The sequence below is a fragment of the Sminthopsis crassicaudata genome, chromosome 4 (assembly GCF_048593235.1).
Source record: "Sminthopsis crassicaudata isolate SCR6 chromosome 4, ASM4859323v1, whole genome shotgun sequence".
In the NCBI taxonomy this organism is placed as follows: domain Eukaryota; kingdom Metazoa; phylum Chordata; class Mammalia; order Dasyuromorphia; family Dasyuridae; genus Sminthopsis; species Sminthopsis crassicaudata.
In genome coordinates, this window is record NC_133620.1 from 221,742,229 (window position 1) to 221,763,976 (window position 21,748).

At 36.6% G+C, this 21,748-nt stretch overlaps 1 protein-coding gene across 2 annotated transcripts in view; it reads left to right on the forward strand.

Moving 5' to 3' along the window:
* Window positions 1–910: 910 nt before the first annotated feature.
* The window catches only part of UBE2J1 (ubiquitin conjugating enzyme E2 J1), a 43,937-nt gene continuing 23,099 nt past the window's right edge, over window positions 911–21,748 (forward strand). Inside the window, exons 1-3 of one of the 2 annotated variants that reach the window (XM_074310306.1) lie at window positions 911–1,305; window positions 17,065–17,138; window positions 19,964–20,095. In XM_074310306.1, coding sequence (XP_074166407.1) covers window positions 1,275–1,305; window positions 17,065–17,138; window positions 19,964–20,095 — 237 coding nt within the window. In that variant the 5' untranslated portion in view covers window positions 911–1,274. Of the gene's footprint in view, window positions 1,306–1,353; window positions 1,997–17,064; window positions 17,139–19,963; window positions 20,096–21,748 lie in introns of those variants that run through there. The other variant, XM_074310307.1, reaches the window with a different exon arrangement.

Genomic DNA, 21,748 nt, shown 5'->3' on the forward strand with positions numbered 1-21,748 from the left:
AAAAAAAAACTTTATACCACGAAGGCATCAAAAGTCTGATGTCAAAAGAAGAACCACACAGCTCCCACCTCCCGTTTTTGCACAGAAGGCATGAGGAAGTGTTCCAACACTTAGCATGGTGCCCTGTATACAGTAGGTGCTTAATAAATGTTCGGGGCTTTTTTCACTTCTCTTCTTGGAGTCAAATTTAGTCATCTCTGTCAGCATTCAGTTTTCATTGATTTTTCCTTGTTCCTTTTTTCTTTTCTATCGCTATAGCTGTTACCATTTAATCTCTCTGGCTTCAGTTTACTCATCTATGAAACAAAAAAGCGTTAGCTTCCAGTAAGGGTTTTTAATGTGGTTTCCGGGGCCAAAAAAAGTCACCTTTATTTCAATATATTGGTTTCCCTTATAATTCCGTATCTTTTGTTTTATGCATATAAAGCCTTCAGTCGGAGGCGGGGCCCACAGACTTCACCAAAGGGCCCCGGGCACATAAAGGATGAAGACTGGACGCTCCGTTCCGAGTACTACTACGTTACCTTGGACAAGTCACTTCCCGTCTCCGGAGCTCCGCTTCCTCCCTTGTAACAGGAGTGAGTGGCGGGTGACAGTAACAAGGACTTTAGCCTAGGACTTCCCGGCTGGCGGACATACAGAGGTTCTCTCGGGTCCGGACCCAGGGCCAGGAGGCGGCCTGAAGACGTGACCACGCCTGGCCCGCGGCCGGCCCGCCACGAAGTGACTGACACGTCAGGACAACTTCACAAACCGCGCGCGGGGAAGGGGGCGCGACACCTGGTCTTGCACAGGGGGCTACGCGGGCGGGCGGGCGCGGCGGCGGCGGCGGGAGGACGGAAGCCCTGGCGCGGCCCCTCCCCCGGCTCTCCAGCCCAGCGACGGCCCCCGCGGGCCCGGCCTCCTGCCCGGGGCGGGGCGGGGCGGGGAGGGGAGGCAGGGCTGAACTCTAGCCGGGCGGGCCCGGCGGAGGCAGAGAGGCGGAGCCTGAGGAGGCGGCTGCCGCGGAAGCGCGCGGAAGGAGGCGGAGGCGGAGGCGGCGGCGGCGCGGGAGGCGGAGCGCAGGAAAGGAGGCGGAGCCATAGCTTTCGCCGCCGTCTCCGCCGCCGCCGCTGCGTATCCCTGGCGCTCGCTCGGGCCGCCGGGGGCGGGGACTGGAGGACGCGGCTTCCTCGGCTCAGGAAGTCTCAGGGACCAGAGCCGAGCCAGCAGCTGGGTGCGGAGCCGAGGAGCAGGAAGCGGCGGCGGAGCCGGAGCGGGGCGGCAAGGCCACCATGGAGACCCGCTACAACCTCAAGAGCCCAGGTAGGGAAGGGAGCGGCCGCCCCCTCCCATCTCTTAGCACGCATGCGCGGACGGACAGACGGACTGGCGGACTGGCAGCTGGGGAGGCCTTGGGCCGCCGCCCCTTCACCTGTCACGGTCTGAGAGCCCCCTTCTTATTGACTTCGATATTTGGACCGGGCTGAGCGAGACCTCCCGGAGCGAGCCTGGGCCCGGGGAGCCGTCCGCTTGTCCGGTGGCCGGCCCAATTCGAGCTCTTGGAGAGAGGGCCCAGCTCCGACTTGGGCTCCTGCCCACGCCCTGCCCCCACCTTGCGACCTGGGCCTCAGCCCACTCCCCTCCCTCCCCCCAACTCTCCTTCCTCCCCTTTCATTCTTCTCAAAGGGGCGGCCTCCTAGAGGCAGCCAGGACTGCGGGATCCCCCGCCGGCTGTCCGCCCCATCTCTTCAGGCTGCTACCCTCGGACTGGACACTTTTCCGGCAACTTCGCTGACCCGTCTTTTGGGATGGGATCGGGGGTGCTGGTGTGTCCGCGTACCTGAAGACTAGGTGTCTGTGGGGAAGTAAAACCGAAAAGCGGTCTGTGGAGGTATTTCTGTGGCAGACCGTCCCCTCCCCCCTCGGCACCTGAGAAATGCGGGAAGAGGTGCAAAGGAGAGCGCCCGGAGAAGTCAGAGGACCTGGATTCAAATTTGGGCCTCTGTGACCTTCGGTAACTCCCTTCATCTCTCTGGGCCTCATTACCTCCGTTATTAGGGCAGTTCGCTAGGGGACCCTAAAAGTCGCTACCCTCCCTAAAACTGTGATCCTATAAAAATGTGGTGGGTCCTTTAGCTCGGTATGACCTTGGGGGGACCCATCCTCTCGGAGATTGTTTTCTCATCTAAAACGGGGGAGTTGGCCCTGGCCCCACAGCAAGTGTTCTTAACCTGGAGTCACATGAGTATTTTTTGGGGGTAGGAAGAGTGAGATTTATGAACTTGGATAGGGAAATTAATCACGTCTTGTTTCACAAACTTTTTAACTGAAATTTAGTGTTTTTTTCTTAATTATTTAAAAGGAGTCAATAACAGAAAAGAGTAATAGTCCACACTACATCTCTAAATGCCCTTGTGGTCTTAGGATGTTGATGAGTTAACTTCGAACCTGAAAAGCTTTTACGTAAAACACTTTTTGATTAATTATCATTGGCCTTACAACCCTTTCTATGAAGTGAGTGGTATGAATATCCATGTTTCAACTAGATGAATCCACAATCCTTTCTGAATCTGGCAGTCATCAATATCATGCAACTTCATGGATGTGGTCATTTTACATATGTATATGTATCTATTCCTACCTACTTATCCATCCACCTGCCTATTCTTGGAGTCAAGAACAAATTCGTCCCTGACCTGCTGTGGTCATGTACTGGCTGTGTGATTCTGTAGAGTCACCTAATCTCACATACTGTAAATTGTAGAGTAGATGCCTATTTGCTGTGAGAGAGGGAATTTCCTCTTCTGGAGTTCTCTGTCTTCTGGAAAACGTGGCCCCAGAATGTCTACTGATTCCTATATATATATATATATATATATATATATATGTATATATATATATATATATATATATATATATATATATATATATATATCCCTACTGATTCCTATGTATATATATATATATATATATATATATATATATAAATATATATATATATTTTTATATATCCCTAGCCAATATTTAGGGGGGGGGAGTGGTAGATAGTTGGGACCAGTAATTTCATGGGATAGAGAACTTTTGATGAGGAAACACTCCATTGATAAGAATGTGTGAACAAGCACTTTTTTTTAAGTTGACAAAACATATGCATGCATAATTTTTTAACATTGACCCTTGCAAACACTTCTATTCCAACTTTTCCTCTCCTTCCCTCCACCCTCTCCCCTAGATGGCAGGTGGTCCCATCCATGTTAAACATGTTAAAGTATAAGTTAAATACCATATAGATATACATATTTATATAATTGTCTAGCTACACAAGAAAAATTGGATTTGGAAAGAAGGTAAAAATAACCTGGGAAGAAAAACAAAAATGCAAGCAAACAATAGCAGAAAGAGTGCAAATGCTATATTGTGGTCCATACTCATTTCCCAGTGTTCTTTCAATGTGTGTAGCTGGTTCTGTTCATTACTGGTCAATTAGAACTGATTTGGATCCACTTCCATCAAAATACATCCTCATACAGTATCATTGTTGAAGTGTACAATGATCTCCTGGCCCTGCTCATTTTACTTAGCATCAGTTCATGTAAGTCTCTCCAAATCTCTCTGTATTCCTCCTGCTGGTCATTTCTTACAGAACAATAATATTCCATAACCTTCATATACCATAATTTACCCAACCATTCTCCAATTGATGGACATCCATTCATTTTCCAGTTTCTAGCCACTACAAAAAGAGCTGCCACAAACATTTTGGCACATACAGGTCCCTTTCCCTACTTTAGTATTTCTTTGGGATATAAGCCCAGTAGTATTACGGCTGGGTCAAAGGGTATGGACAGTTTGATAACTTTTTGGGCATAGTTCCAAATTGCTCTCCAGAATGGTTGGATTCATTCACAACTCCACCAACAATGTATCAGTGTCCCAGTTTTCCCCACATCCCCTCCAACATTGATTATTATCTTTTCCTGTCATCTTAGCCAATCTGAGAAGTGTGTAGTGGTATCTCAGAGTTTTCTTAATTTGCATTTCTCTGATAAATAATAATTTGGAATACCTTTTCATATAGATAGAAATAGTTTCTATTTCATCATCTAAAAACTCTCTGTTCATATCCTTTGACCATTTATCAATTGGAGAATGGCTGAACAAGCACTTAATAAATGTCTATTCTTGTATGCCAGGCACTGAGAGCACAAGGCCAAGATAAACAATGAAGTATACATTTTATTAGCATAGCGCACGAAATAATTATTCACATATGGTGCTTTGAGGTTTTCAAAGTATTTTGTTTATACATTAGCACTTAATCCTCATATTTACTCTTGTTAGGTAGGTGTGATCATTATCCCCATTTTATAGATGAGGACATTGAGGTTCAGAGAGGTTAGGTGATTTGTCCAGCATCAAATATATTACCTGACGCAGTAATCTAGGACTCTGAACTTCTAAGTCTAGAACTATTTCCACTATCTAGTATCTCTTTTGTTAACTAGATGTTTGTATATGTTCCCTTCATCAGGGGAGAAGGAATTCAAAGCAGAAACCCTGATGACGAGATTCCAGTCATTTTTATATATACATATGTACACACACACACAATAAAACACTAGTGAAAAAGGGAGCTAATGCCTATGAAATAGCTGTGCACTAATAAGCATCTTTTGATTGATCACTAGGTACTGAGCCATTAAACTAGTGCACTGACAAAATTTGTGAAATGGGGAAAAAAAAAAAAGCTTAACTGAAATTTTTGGGAAATAACTAATGGTTTAACCAGCTGTTATTTATTCTCTTCTCCACCCTCACCCCACCCTTTTTTTTTTTCCCCCAATTGGTGCTAGGAAAACCAGTAATCTTTACTCCATGAACTTAGGGTAAAATAGTGCCATATCTGATATTTTTTCTTTTCTCTTGAATATGCAGAACATAAAAAAAAAGTCATTGAACATTAGATTGAATAGGACTTGAAAGTTCTTTGGTGAAATTTAGATGAGATTTGAATGGAATAATAAAATGCATCATGTAGTGGAAGGAACATTACTGTTAGTCTGCTAAGGATAGATTTGTTCATACATGAGGATGGATAACTCATCTAGTCAGTTGCAAAGACGGAAGATTTTCATTTTGGCATATTTACTAGAAAGTCAGGTTATTGGATTGAATCATAGGATCAAGAAGCTGAAAAGGAGCTTAGAAAAAAACATTTTGTTCAACCCTGTGCTTTTTTTTTTTTTTTTTTTTTTTTTGAAAAGGACTCAAGTCTAGAAAGTTTTTAACTTATCCATGATCTCCTAGAAAAGTAAAGTTAGGATTTGAACCTTTTAATATAAAGTCAATGCCCTTTCTACTATTTCTGGCTGCCTTTGAATTATTCCATTCAACATTTATTAAGCAATTACAAAATGAAAGCAATTCTTGCTTTCAGAGAGCTTCTTAAAATACTCATATAAGAGCTGTATGCATTTACAGTTTGTTGTCATCTTTCTGGAAAAAATGGAAAACATTTCTTGGAAAATAATGAAGCTCTTTATTAGTCCTCAGACTTTTATTCCTAGCTTCTCATTTGGTTTGAGTTGGATGGGTAGGAATACAGGTAAACTGGCCTGTTTTATAAAGAGCTGGCTAGTATGTAAAGAGCTGCTGTGTTTTTATTTTATTTTATTTTATTTTAAGTAAAAAACATTGAGAATTATTATTTGAAGAAAATATTTTCAAATTTTTTATGAACCACCTCAAATGAACATGATATTTGATCTCTTCCACCTCTTTCCCATTTAAGTAATTAAGGTCCTTTCAAAAACAGTCTTCACTTGATTGTATAAATTCTTGAAGGTGAATTGTTTTGAGTTTTGTTTTTTTTAAATAGCACATCTTATTACCAAGTTATTATCCTAGAGTATATATTTGGATACTGAGCTTGATTTTTAGAACACATTCTTACTATTATGCTTATAAGTACTGTTATCACTTTTTTTAATTGTAGAGTTCAAGGCTGCTAGTTTTGGGGGTGTGTGTGTGTGTGTGTGTGTGTGTGTGTGTGTGTATTTAAATTATGAATTTGAGCACTTTTATAAAAGTTATAAGCAGTAGCCTGTAATAAACTAGTTTTTCTAATCTTTATTAAGACTGACTTGCAAAACTCTTCATATTGTAAATCTGTGCTTTTCTGCTGTGTCAAAGTTAGTTTTTTCCCAAGATTTTCTTAAAATAGAAATGTGGGTAATTATAATAATAATTATTATTATTAGCCAGCCCATGGTTTAGTAGGTTCAGAAGACCTGGGTTTGGATAGGGATGGATATTTTACAGTGTGGGATCATGGATAAAACATTTTGATTCTTTTTCTTAGCTTCTCTCATCTATAAAAGGAGGAAAATAACAGCTGAATTACCCATTTAAACAGAGTAAAATCAGACTTTGGTAAACTCTTAAAAATATTATAGCACTATGTGTTGTTGTTATTAACTAGTTTGATGATTAGTTAATAGAACATCCACCAGAAAGTTCTGATATACGATATAATTATATTTGTAGATTTTACTGTTTTCCCAACTTATTAGTCCTCGAGAATACTGGAAAGAATGACAGGATTTTGAGCCTATCCCATATATTTGCCCATTTCCAAAAATAAGCACAACTTATAAGCTGTTCCCCTCAGTGCTTAGCATGATTGCCTAAAGTGAGAACATTTGTTGAATTCAATTGAACTGAAACTTTAGATTTTAAAAACTTTAATCAAAAATACCAGATTTTTTTTTCAGGTAGCTAGAAGTTTTCTGCTTCTTATATGTAACTTCACTTGTTTTTTAGTACAGTACATCAGAATTTGTCAATAGACTGTCCTTGCAGTCCTTGTGTTGGGATTGTTTGCCAGACTTAAGGCCATATCCAAATTCTGCATCATTTGAAGTTTCTTTTAATGTTTTGTTTCTTTTCCCTTTGAGTTCACTTTACTTTTGAAAAAATCTCTAACTTTTGAATGAAGATCATTGTTGGAAGAAAAGAAACATTTTGCTTTCATTTTGCCTTCAGCCTGAAAATTGTAAACAATTTAACAATTTTTAAATATTCTGTGTTCTCCCTGGTTCTCTCTTTCTTGTGATATCCTTTGGACTTGAGAACTGACTAATTCTGTAAGCTGCCATCACTTCCTGACTAGTGGAATCAAACTGAAGAAAATTGAATGACAAAGCAATTGCTGGAATTTCTCTTTAGACTTTTCTTTCTGTTTGAAGAATGTAACATAATATTTTGCTTATAGAATACATATGACATCATGTAATTTAGTAATGCCCATATAATAATTATTATTTTTACCATATGAATTTTGCTTTCACTAGACTTTTAACTTTTTAAATGACTGTTTTGTACAAATCATCCTTAACCTTTCAGGATGCAAACTGGAAGTAGTCATAGGGTCAGAGATTTAGAACTTGAATGAATTTTAGGGGTCATATAGTGCAATCTACTCATTTTACAGATAAAGCGACTGAGACACAAAGAGGGTAAGTGCTTAGGCTTACATACATTGTAAGTGATAGAGCTAGATTCCACTAAAACCTAGAATTTTCCATTGTACCATGGGATTAGTACTAATGATAATAATAGTTAATATTTATGTAGTGCTTCCTATGTACCTAGGTACCATGCAAAGGGCTTTACAGTTATCTCATGATCCTCACAACCCTGGAAGATAGGTACTATTATGATCTTCATTTTATAGATGAGGAAACCCTAAACAAGGGTTAAGTGACTTGGTGTCAGGGTCCCACAGCTAATAAGTGTGTTAGTTAGATTTGAGCTCAGGTCTTCCTGAATCCAGACCAGGTGCACTATCCACTGTGCTCCCTATCCTAGTTGCTTTTAATTTATAAGATGGAAGAGTCAACCTGCCTAGTTGGGTATCTAAGAACTACGGTGATTTTGATTTTGACTTTCTGACCCTGATATCTTCTGTCCCTAATCTGGTTGTTGCCTAATCTGATTGTTTTGATCTAGATTTTTGTATTTCTGACTCTTAATTTGGTGACTCTGATTGCTCCTTAAAACAGTTTTGTTTTTACATTCTTGAATTTAGTGTCTTAGTAGGAGAGATTCGATCTCCTTCTGTCATAGACAAGCATAAGCTCCAGGCATTCTGCAACTTTCATTTTGACAAATTTAATAAAAAGCTTACTTTAGTCATTGAAATTTTGAACTCATTTAGGTTCCAAACTTTTACAACCACAGATATCAAAGAAGAATTGGTTCCTTCTGGGGAAAAATAATAGGGAAGCAGTTAGGATATGATTGATCAAAACTCTGCTATTTTCTATTCCTGTCATCTTTCACCCCTACCTCTTCTTTGGGAATTTTCAAGCTTGAGTTCCATGAAGAGAGCTCAGGGAGAATCTCACCTTCCAGGGGTTCTGCAGAGATGTAGAGGTCAGAAAGTGAGTAGTCACACTGAAAGGAAAACAGATTTATTAGTACACTGAGAAAGATGTCTTGTACCAGTAATGGCTTCAACTTTTTAAGGTATAGTTTGGGTTTTTTGTAGTTTTTTAGGTTGACTTGCAGTACAGAACCAATGAACTATATTGTAAGGTAGGATGGACATGGGGAAAGCATTGGGATCACAGAAATCATTAAAAATTAGACTTTTCCTTGTGGGGGATGCATTTTTCTGAAGTTTGCCTTAACCAGAATTTATGTATTGGCAGCAAAATCTCTTAAGATGGTGGAGGCCTCTTTTAAAATGGATCATTCTTGTTCATTCTATTGTTACCAGTAGGGACAGAAGACTTCACACTTCTGTTTCCTTGGTCTCAAAAGTTATTTTACCTGGGGAGCAGATGTTTCTCCCATTGCCACAGTATACCAAACAGATTTCATCTGCTTTTTCCACATTGCACTTGACATCTTGAATTCTTATTTTAACACAGAACTAGAACCCCCCCTTTTTAAAAATAGCTTTTTATTTTCAAAATACTTGGCAAAGATAGTTTTCAAAATTCACCCTTACAAAACCATATGTTCAAATTTTTCTCCCATCCTTCCCCCCATCCACTCCATAGTAAGCAAGTAATCCAGTATGTAGAACTAGAAATTCTTAAGTTAAAGTCTAAAATTCTTCTCTTTTTAGATCCACAAAGGGAGACTTTGACATAGTGTCTAGTTTTTTTTCTTCTTCTGCATAACATTTCAAATCTATCAGTTTTATATGTTTAGCTCCAGATGGGCTGATAAGGTCAGCCTTCTTTGAAGTTACATTGGGTTTAAGGAAAGGGCTCAAAAAGGAGAGGCTTGTTTTCTTGATAATTCTTCCAGAGTTCTGTTATTGCTTAAACTGAAATTACTAGGGGTGTAATTATTATTGATAAAGAAATTTCATTATATCAGAAATGATTAAAGTAGTTATACATGTTCTGTCACATACTTCTATTATTTAGAATGTCAGTAGAATACATTCTTGTTTCAAACTTTTTTTGTTGAGGTTACTACCATTATTCTATACACCCAAGTTTGTAGTCATCCTTACTCTTTACTTCCCTTTACCTCACATATTCAGATAGTTGCCACATCTTTTCCATGTTATATCTACAATATTTCTTGCATCCATCTCTCCATTCACATGGTTACCACTCTCATTATGATCCTCATCACTTCTCACTGGAATTCTTGCAGTACACTTCTCTCAACTACATATAGTTGACAAATTGACATTTCTAAAGCTCACTTAAGACCAAGTCTCACCTTGCACATAAACTTCAGTGGTTCCTTATTCTTCTGGAATCAGATACAAACTCTTGTTAGGTATTTAAAGCCCTTCATAATCTGTTCCCAGTCTTCCTTTCCAGCCTTGTTATATATTAATTAGTTTTCTGCATTGTACATTCCAGTTAAATTGTATTACTCTTGTCTCAGCTCTTGTACTAATTGTCTCCCATACCTTATGTATTCCTGATTTTCTCTTTTTTTTTTTTTTTCTCTAGGCAGTTGGGGTTAAGTGACTTGCCCAGGGTGACAAAGTTAGTGTTAAGTATCTGAGGCCAGGTATGAATCAGGTCCTCCTGACTTTGCCAGGTGCTCTATCCACTGTGCCATGTAGTAGTTGTCCCTCCATCTTTTAAGAATACTTTTTCCCCTTCAAATCTCACTTTTTCTGCAAGCCTTTCCTGATTTTCCCAGCTGCTTTTGTATCCTTTTTCCCCTTCAAATTACCTTGTTATTTATTTTGTATATCATGTATACATATTGTCTCCAAATTCTTTATGGGCAGTGCCCTATTTTATAATGTCCCGGCTCACCCTCTCTGAAGGGCCTCAGGGTCAGTCAGAGTCAGGATCAAAGTCCTTGCTCTTTAGGAGGAGAAGTCAAGGAGGCAGGCAAGTTGCCATGAGGCTCATCTTTAATGTCTCAGGTCTGGAGATGATTGAAGTCTTCCCTCCTCAGAGTACTTTTATCAAGAGAGTCTGACCTCCCTCAGCCCTCTAATCCTTGCCTCTGATTACCTCATCACAACACATTCAGCAAGCACCAATTCTGAGGAGAGCCATCACACTGTCATATAGATATCATATATCATATATCATATAGAACCATTATCTCACATTGAGTAAGTAATTAGCTTTAAGTACTCTGCTGTCTTTAAATTCAGATACACCTTTTCAGAGTTCCAACCCTCTACACTATTTAGATACATTTTTTTGTATCTACAGCACCTAGCACATTGCTTGCAAGGTAGTGGGTACTTAAATACTTGTCAATTAATTGATATAATTACATGTTCTTCAAGAAGTCCTTGTACATATTTTGGATGCTAATAATTTTGATTCTGGTTGTGATAGAAAAAAAAATCAAGTAACAATTTTAAAGCAGTTGAATTTTTTTTTTCTTACTACTGAGTCAGCATTTGGGGGGGAAAGCCTTAGGATTATTATCAGAATACCTGGGTTGAGTCCCAGCTGACTGTCTTCTTGATAATTTATTTTCTACATGATAAGGAGTAAATTATTATTTTTAATCAACAATTCATATCTCTAGATCTCAAGGATCCTTTATGCAAAAATGACAAGGTTCATAAAATGAGTGCATTAGAACTAGAGAGCCTATGAAGATCTAAGATACCTTCCAACTCTAAAATTTTGTGAGCCTGTCATACAGACTTTAAAATTTTCTATTGTATTGCATTATTTTTAATTAACAGGAATTTATTTTATCTCTCCATCTTCCCTTTCTCTGAAAGAAAAAAAAAATTCCTACCAGCCTAGATAGTCAAGCAAAACAAATTACAGCATTGGCTTTGTTTAAAAACTTGTGTTAATTTTTCATCTTGAGTTCATTACCTCCCTGTTAAGCTGTGAGCAGTATCATAACTCCTCTGGAATTGTGTTATTGCATCGATGAGAGTTTTTAATTTTTGAAAGTTGTTTGTCTATATGGTGTTAATTATTTACAAATTATTCTGGTTTTGTTAATTTCAGTCTGACTCAATTTATTCAGTTCTTCCAAAATTTCTCTGAAACCTCTTCTTTCATCTTTTTTTAGTAATATTCCATTACATTTACCTGCTCTGACTTGTTCAGTTATTCTTCAGATGGTGGGTATACATGGTGGATTAAAAGTTTCAGTTACATTGACTAAAAGATTAAAAAAAGTGTACTTTAATTGCATATTGCCTATTTAAACTTGGAGAAGAGAGAAAAGGGGAATTCTAATGTCATTTAGAAAGGTGTTCAGGGAGAATAAAATATGAAAAAAGAAGTGTAGAGCTTCTTTTAAGGCATTAATTGACTTCTGTGCATCTGTATTTTTAATGTGTTGTGTTGTGTGAATGTGTATATACACATATGCATGTGTAGTTATTCTATGGGAATATATTGATTTTAGAATGGCAAGAGGTATACTAATCAAATTGGTTCTTCCATAATCATTATAAAATAATGCTTTTTTATATAATATTTTATCATCTAAATGTTTTGCATTTGCAGTAAGTTTTCTTTAGTGGAGAAGGAAAAGCATTATTGGAAAGCAATTTATATAATCAAATCTCTCAGAACTTTGTCTCAACAATCTTTTTAAAAGGACAGATTTGATTTTGATTATTATATAAAGTTTAAAAGTTTTAAAGTTTAAAACGAATGCAGACAAGATTAGAAGGGAAGCAATAAACTGGGAAAACATTTTTACATTCAAAGGTTCTGATAAAGGTCTCATTTCCAAAATATGTAGAGAATTGACTCAAATTTATAAGAAATCAGGCCATTCTCCAATTGATAAATGGTCAAAAGATATAAACAATTTTCAGATGAAGAAATTGAAACTATTTCTAGTCATATGAAAGGGTGCTCCAAATCATTATTGATCAGAAAAGTGCAAATTAAGACAACTCTGAGATACCAGTACACACCTCTCAGATTGGCTGAAATGACAGGAAAAGATAATGACGAATGTTGGAGGGGATGTGGGAAAACTGGTACTCTGATACACTGAGTGGAATTGTGAACAAATCCAACCATTCTGGAGAGCAGTTTGGAACTATGCTCAAACTATTAAACTGTGCATACCCTTGACTCAGCAGTGTTACTATTGGGATTATATCCCAAAGAGATCTTAAAGAAGGGAAGGGGACCCACGTGTGCAAAAATGCTTTTGATAGCCCTATTTGTAGTGACTAGAAACTGGAAATTGAATGGATGGCCCATAAGTTGGAAAATGGCTGAATAAATTGTGGTATATGAATGTTATGGAATATTATTTTGTAAGAATGACCAGCAGGATGATTTCAGAGAGTCTTGGAGAGACTTACATGAATTGATGCTAAGTGAAATGTGAATATTTCTTTCTGTTATTGGTTGCTGACATTTTTATTTTCCTTCTCAGTTTTTTTTTCTCTTCCTAGAGCTGATTTTTTTTGTGTGCAATGGAAATATGTACACATATATTGGATTTAACATATACTTTTATATATTTAACATATATTAGACTACCTGCCATCTAGAGGAGAGAGTAGGGGGAAGGAGGGTAAAAGTTGGAACAGAAGGTTTGGCAAGGGTCAATGTTGAAAAATTACCCATGTTTTGTAAGTAAAAAGCTATTAAAAAAAAAAAAAAGGACAGATTTGAAATTGAATGTTTGGTCTACAAAAGGCTATAAAACTAGTTATAAAAAAATAAGATACTATTATTGAGAACAAAAAGAATGTTAGATATAGGTTTACCCCATTGGTATCTGCTTCTCTTTTTCTTAGTAGATTTAAGGTTAACAAATAATTCCATTTTTTAAATTTTTTTTTTTAAAGCAATGTGGAGTAACTATATAGTGGGCAAACAATCTGAGTGAGCCTCTTCATCTTCCAAATGTGGGTGGGTTTTGATTCAATTTACTATGCACTCACCGTGTGCAGATTATACTAGGGAATAGAGATACTAAAATAAAAAAAAAATACCTGTTCTCATGGAATTTATATTATTTTCCTGGCTATTCCTTAAGAAGACCATCTACAATCAGTTTCTCCTCTTGCTCTTGAAATTCTCTGAAGTCTTGTTTACTGACATCTTTCAACTGAAACTCCTTTCTGCAAAGATTTCTTAATTGCCACGTCTAATGACCTTATTTCAGGCCTTATTCTCCTCAATCTTTCTTTTGCATTTGATACTATTGACCATTTCCTTCTGCTTTGGTTTTCATGACATTGCTTTTTCTTGATTCTCATACCTATTTGACGGTCCTCATCTCCTTTGCTGAATCTTCATACAGGCAGTACTCACTAAATTTTTATCTCTTCCCTCTGTATTCATTTGATTGGTGATTTCATTAGCTCTCTTGAATTATTGTCTCAATGCAGATGATTCTTAAATCTGTTCTGTTAAACCTGTTCTGACTGCTTTTATGGTTTCTAGGCATGCATCTCTGTCTGTCAGACATCTCAACCTGGATATTTCATGGAGATCTTAAACTCAGTGTCTCCCAAATTGAACTCATATTTCTCTCCCAAATACTCTCTTCCTTTAAACTTTCCTGTTATTTTGGAGAATACCACTATCTTCCAATTACCTAGGCTTGAAATCAAGGCATCATTCTTGACTCCTCACTCTGTCTCTCACTCCCAATTCTTATATGCAGTCTGTTGTTATTTGTCAATTCTATATTTATAACATCTAATAAATCTTTTACTCTGACACTGTCTTCACCCTGGTATAGGTGCTCATTATTCTCAGAATAGTCTCTTGGTTTTATACATTGTTGTTTGCATATTATTTCCCCTATAAGGCTGTCAGTTTCTTGAAGAAGTAGTTGCCTTTGTAGCCCTAGAACTTAGTACTATTCTTGGTATATAGTAGATGCCTAATAAATACTTGTTGACTTGTATTTGGCTTGGAGGTGGGAAGGAAATGTAACTTGTTCATAGATGTTTACACAAAGTATATATAAAATAATCCTACAAAATCGCTTTGTGTAGCAACTGGCACTTAAACTTTGTGTTTGAAGTTAAGGACTCTAAATGTTGAGACTTGAGGACAGTCATGGAAGATACTTTGATGGAAGAGAATTTTTTAGGTTGCATTTTGTTTCATTGGTTCCATTTTTTTTTTAAATCACTAAGCATTAAACACAGTGAAGCTTTGCATTTTCCAATCATTTGTGTAATATAAAAATAGTATGCTATAGATAAGTATTTTCTTTTTACAATAGCTTTTTATTTTCAAAATACATCCAAAGATAGTTTTCAACATTCACCCTTGAAAAATCTTATGTTCCAAATTTTTCTTCCTTTCTTCCCTCTCACTCCCCTCTTCTAGATACAAATAATCCAATATAAGTTAAACATGTGCAATTCTTCTATACATATTTCTACATTTATCATGCACAAGAAAAATCAGATCAAAAAGGGGGGGAAAGGAGAAAAGGAAAAAAAAGTAAACAAACAAAAAAGATGAAAATACTAAGCTGTGTTCCACATTCAGTTCCCATAGTCCTCTTTCTGGATATAGATGGCTTGAATTGCCTCATTGTTGAAAAGAGCAAGTTTATCATGACATAATCTTGTTGCTATATTTAATGTTCTCTTGGTTTTACTAAACTTCACTTAGCATCAATTCATGTAAGTCTCTTCCAACCCTTTCTGAAATTAGCCTGATGATCTTATTTTTTTTTTTTTGGAACAATAATTTTCTATTACATTCGTATTCTATTCACTTATTCAGCCATTCATCTACTGATGGATATCCACTCAGTTTCCAGTTGCTTATTACTACAAAATTGCTGCTACAAACATTTTTTGCACATGTGGGTTCTTTTCCTTTTTTATGATCTCTTTGGGATACAAATCCAATGGAGATACTGCTGGATCAAAGGGTTTATATGCACAGTTTGATAGCCCATTGGGCATAGTTCCATAGATAAGCATTTTCAAAAGCTTCCCTGTTTCCCTTATTTTCATCAAGGGCACTTTGAGTATATTAGTAGACATTAAGAATCAGAGATTTTTAACTGGAGGGACTCTTTGGAATGGAAAAATTTCAGAATATAAATAAATTTGGATGGGAAAAAATACATTTTTATTTCAGGATTCTTAGTTTACTTTGTTAAGGTCTGGGCTAGCTCCTCTGAAGGGCTCAGAATCAGCCAGAGTCAGGTAAGCAAAAGTCCTTGTCCCACATTGGGCGCCAAAATGTAATGTTCTGTTGTCTCTAGATTTGCAATTGTTCTCTGGGAGGAGATCTCTTGGGGAGCTTCTGGGGAGACAGTCTTGGCTTTAGTTCTGTATTGTGTCTTTCAAAGTCTTGAATCTTTTCCTGTCAGAATGTCTCCAGCCAGCTTCAATCTCTAGCTCCCTCTGAATCCAATCATTCAAGGGAATATTCTTCCACACTCATGTATCTTGAAAATTTATCTTTTAAGTCTCCTCAAAATGATATCTTTACCACAGACTGACTCTGTTTATACATGGTGTCTAGCACATTGAAGTCTGAGATATCTAAATTCAAATGTAATTAATTTTTTCCACCGTTAGTGTTGGTCGAAATAATGCACAATGTTCACAAATTTTTTCCCCTCATGTGTTTGTTGTCATCTTTCCCATTCATCGTTAGTAGTTTTGGGGTGATCTGGGAATCTCATGTTTATCTAGATTCTTAAAATTTATTTTTCCCTCCACTGCTTTTTCTTTATGAGATAATAATCATTGTTCTACTATTCTCTTTTGTATGATTTTTATAAATGGGTTTTTATTTTAAATCAGTATAGCTCTTAAATATTTCTTTGCTTGGCAAAGATCACAGAATTACAGATTTTGAGAGTTGGATGGATCTCAGTCGATATTAGTCTTAACTCATGCATAAAAGTTATCGTCAGTGTATCCAAGAAGTGGTCCTCCACCCTCTCCACATAGTCATTTCAGAAGATAGACTCGAGGTCTTTTGGGGCACATCATTCAGCTTTTGCGACAGCTTTAATTTTAGGAAATTTTTCAAGTCTAAATATGCCTTTTGGTGACTTTTCCAAATTCCTTCTGTTTCTGTCCTTCAATGCCAAATATAGCAAGTCAAAGCTCTTTTCCATATGAAAACTCTTTTGAATATTTGAATATTAATCTTTTCTGAATCCTTTCTTCATGCTAAGCATGTTCAGTCAGCCTATCCTCATAAAACCATAGAGTCAAGGCCCATCATCATCCTGGTTGTCCTGCTGAGTATTTACCACTTTATCAATGCTGCCTCCCAGAAAAGAGCAGATTACTCGTAAGTGAAGTTGGATAAGGATGAAACACACTAGAACTTGCCTTTCTCTATTTCTAGAAGCTATGTCTCCATTAATACACCATAGATTTTATAAGCCTTTTTGTCTGCATGTATCCCTGCTGACTCATTAAACTTGCTTCCACTAAAACAGAGTAAGATCTTTTTCAGAAGTGCTCTTTACTTGTGTTTCCTAACCATTTTATATTTGTGTAGAATTTTGTCAGGGGAGGTTTTGGGTACCCAATTACAAAATTTTACATTTATTCCTATTGTCATTTTGAGTACTGAGAGATATTTTTGAGGTATTTTTAAAATTCTTGCATTAATTTTCAAAACTTAATTTCAGCTGTCAAACGTTTAATGAAAGAAGCAGCAGAATTGAAAGATCCTACAGATCACTACCATGCTCAACCTTTAGAGGTAAGTTTTCCAATAATTGTAATGATCCAAGTTGATCACATTTATAGAGGAATTGACAGCTTAAGGTGTTTTAATAGCCATTTAAATAATTTAAAAATCATTTCCTTAAAATTTTCTTTTAACATCATCTTAAGTAGAAAACTACTTGACTTTGCTTATTGAAATAAGAAGTCTTACTCTTGTCCTTTTAACTTGTTTAGCTTTGAAAAACAAGTTGAATTTGAAATGAGGCATCCAGTTGGAGATGTTCAGTAGACAATTGGTGATTTGGAATTGATGGTTGGGAGAGACCATTCTGAGTATGTAGACCTTAGTATCATAATAGAAATTATAATTAAACCTATGGGATCTGATGAGGTCACCAAGAGAGACAATGGGAAAGGGTTTGGGGAGATCCAAATTAATGATCCAAAAAAGGAAGACCAACAAGGAGCAGTTAAATAGTTAGAAGGGAAACCAAGATAGAGCATTGTCATGAAAACCCAAAGAGGAGAAGAATATCCAGAATTAGAGAGATTGTTCAGTCATGTTAAATGCTTTAGAGAGATCAAAAAAAGATAGACATTGAGAAAAGACCATTTGATAAGTGAGTGATGAGAGGAATTGGAGATGGTGAGTACAGTTTTTCTAGGGGCTTAGCTCTAAAATAATAGAAAAATATAGGATAATAATTTGAAGGGGATGGTAGAATCAGGTGATGATGATTTTTATGGCAGGAGACCTATGTGTATTTGTATGTAAGAGGGAAGGAACAAGTAGATAGGGAAAGACTAAAGAGAGAGAAGAGAAATGATTCTTTGTAATATTGAACTGGTTAAGTATAGAGTTGAAATTAGGAAAGGAGGAAAATGAAGCCATAGATGGCCTAGGAAGATACTGAGGAATTGAGAAACTAAAGTTCATGATGAAGAGGAAGCGTAAGTCTAGGAAAAATGAGGCATAAGGAAATATGAAATTATAATTTACTGTTAGATAAGGAAATTTTTGAATTCTTGTTTGGAGATCAAAGGTATGACCACTAATATAGGTGCCTGAAGTCGATTATTAAAGGAAGTAAGTGATGAGAGATAAGATAGAAGATCTTGTAAGCTAGAATTTTGAAGGGGGACATTGACTTTAATGATGAAATTTACTATTATGAGAAGAGGAATTGTGGAGAAGAATATTGTGTGGCCATCTCTGAAAATGGATGGGGAATAATTTGAAGGCTAGTAGATAATTGGATTGGTTAATATTTGGGATGTCTCAAAAGTCTTTTCAGCTACTAAAGCCAAACTGCTTGAAGATTTTTAGGATACCTTGTATTTGGATGGAATGAACTTTTGAGAAGTATCTGAGTGGTGGAAGAAGGAACACAGCATTCCAATATTTTATCCCCCTCTCAGTTAACAAACATTTATTTTCTCTTGTTCCTACCTCATTCTTACACTAGAAGAAAAGAAAAAAGAAAAAGAAAATCCTTGTAACAAAAGCATAGTCAAGCAAAACAATTTCTTGCATTGGTTATGTCCGAAAATGTACATGTCTTTCTGCATCTTGAGTCTGTCACCTCTGTGTTAGGAGGTAGGTAGCATGTATTATGAAGTTATATCAACCAGTTAAGAAGCTTTTAATGAAAAGTAGATTGTGTTAGATATTAAAATGTTATTAGACATTAAATATTTTATTCTGGGATGGTAAATTTATATTTCATGTGTTGGTAACTGAAGAATACAAAAAACTAAGTGCTTTTCTAGAACACAGCCATTCAACTGTCAGGCTTCTTTGCTTTTTTTTTGTTGTTGTTGAGGCAGTTGGGGGTTAAGTGACTTGTCCAGGGTCACACAGCTAGGAAGTGTTAAGTGTCTGAGGCCATATTTGAACTCAGGTCCTCCTGACTTCAGGGCTGGTGCTCTATCCACTGAGCTAGCTGCCCCTATAATTTCTTTTAATTTCTAACATGATGTTCTACTACTTTTGTGCCTTTGCACTGACTGTCCCCTATGATTGATATTCTTGCCTTCGTTGCTGCTACCTTTTAGAATTTACAACTTTCTTCAAAGTTTAACTAAAATAACAGTTATTATATGAAGCTTTTCTTAATCTTTCCAGTTGCTAATTTCCCCTTCCCCTCAGTTACTTGATAACTATATATATATATATATATATATATATATATATATATATATATATTTGTCTCCTTTGTAACAGGAGAGACTAATAAGCATACTGACACTTAGTAAGCATTTAATTAATGCTTATTGATTGATAATGTAGTTTGATAATTGATGTATATCTCCTTTACTAATAGCAAATAGTTCATCATCTTTCTTTACTTTGTGTCACGTTCAAATCCATTTCTCTTCATCTCCATCCTTTGGGTCTTTATGTTGGGGATGGGAGGTAGCAATCTTTAAGTGCCTGCTATGTGCTAGGCCCCTTGCTAAATACTCTACAAATATTATATTATTTGTTGGGTTATATGTGGTAATCTGATAACAACAAGACACTTGGCAAAGTGTCTCTCTTTTTTTAGTGAAGGGTGCCATGTCAGGTATGGACACTAGAATCTATGTACATAAGTCACCACCAATAATAGTATCTAATACTTTGTTTTATGGAATAAAGGTGATCTATATCTATATCTATAAATCTGTCTTTGTCCAGAGATGAATCTGAGTACTCTTTCATTGTTAAACAACAACCTTAAACATATATCATTAAACCCTAAAAACAGATTATTATGTAAATAGTAATGTACCTTGATAAATTATGCCAGAAAAGTAATGTACTTGTCCTCATGTTTTTGGTAATATTTCATAGTCATATATGATTGTTTTGTTTAGGATAACCTTTTTGAATGGCACTTCACTGTTAGGGGCCCCCCAGATTCTGATTTTGATGGAGGAGTTTATCATGGACGAATAGTATTGCCACCAGAATATCCCATGAAACCGCCAAGCATTATCCTATTAACAGTAAGTATCCTAGACTTTAAGAATTCCTTTATTTTGAGTAATTAGATTATTTTCATTTTTTAAATAAGTAGCCCACATAATTTTTGTATTGCATGGTGAGAGATACATAGAATTCTTTTAAAATTTAACAAATTTAACAAATATTTTTAAAGTTCAGGCAGATTTAAAGTTGAACAATATTTATAATTGTTTTGGAAAACATAATTTTGGCATGCTCTGATTTAATAGTTCAGAGTACAGGTCACTGTAGATTTTTTCATTATATAATACCCTAGACACTTAGTTGAATTCTGTCCTTGGGTTCTAGGTTTTTCTAACCATGGTCAGACCCCAGAGGGGTCATGATTTTGCCTAAGAATTTCCTATGTAAATGAATGGGCCTAACTCTTTCAAGTAATTATAAATCTTTTCCAGGAAAGCCTTAAAAAAGATTCTGGGATTTGATATATAAACAAATTGTAATCCACAAACAAAAGCTACTGAAGAATCACCCCCAGTATGGCAGTTCCCATAATTCACATGACTAGCTGCTGCCATCAAAGTTGCTGGGGATGTTGGCCAATCCTGAATCTTCTGGAAGTCTTGCTTCTCCATACCCTCCTGTAAAACATCCATATCAATACACTCAGAGATTAAATCTTTGAGAAAGGACTCAGTATTTCAGCACTTCTTTCATCACTTCAGAGTAGTAATCAGGATCACCCTCAGTACCGTAATTCAGCTTCATTCTGGGTAAAATATACTTTTGGAGATTGATTGGAGAAAACAGCCATTAAACCAATTTCTGAGAGAAAATGCATTCAGAAGTTTGACCTCTCAAAAATGAAACAGGCTGAGGATTTCCTCGGATTGGGAAATGCTCTTCAGTAATGCTTATTCTCAACCCATCCATGCCTGCCTATCTCATATTTCTCTTGTCCATGTTCTCTTTCAATGTAGAATTCCATCTAATATAGTGAGAATCTTCCTTGCTTTCTTTTAACAGTATTGAGGTTCTTTTTGAATACTCTCATCAGCTGTCATTCTTTATTATTACCATAAGACCGGGCCATCTTTTCTTTCTATGTACAATTCCTGATCTTTGAAGTTCCTCATTGGTTACATGTTGTAGCCTTCTCACACCTCTGTGTGATACTTTTTTTTTTTGGAGGCAATTATATTCTGCCATATAGCAATTCCTGCAGAATATTAGTATTAAAAATAGACATTTGCTTTCATCATAAAATTGTGGTAAATCTTTAGTTTCCAAAAAGTCAGTCCAGTTCACTTTCCTTTCCTATTCAATTCTGGAAAAAACTTCTTATCCATCTGTATTACTGTTTCCCAGAAATACATACTGATAAGCTTTATAGGTTGTTCCCAAAATACAGGTAATAGACTTGAGACCAATTCACATTTTATTTTGAAATTTGACTTGTTGACATTGTTGTCATCCTCTAAGTTTCTGCCTTGATCCTCTTACCATAGCATCTTTCTGCAGTCAGGTCCATTTTTGTTTTTTTACTCATTTTTTTCTGTCTATCTCTTCACTTTTTACTTTTTGTAAAAGTTGGGTTCTGCTTCTGGAGTGGCATGGGCACTGTCCCAAGCTATTATGCCAGAGGGGGCTTAGGAACTTGCTGCTAGCTTGCAAGTAGTGGGGTGTAGTAAATG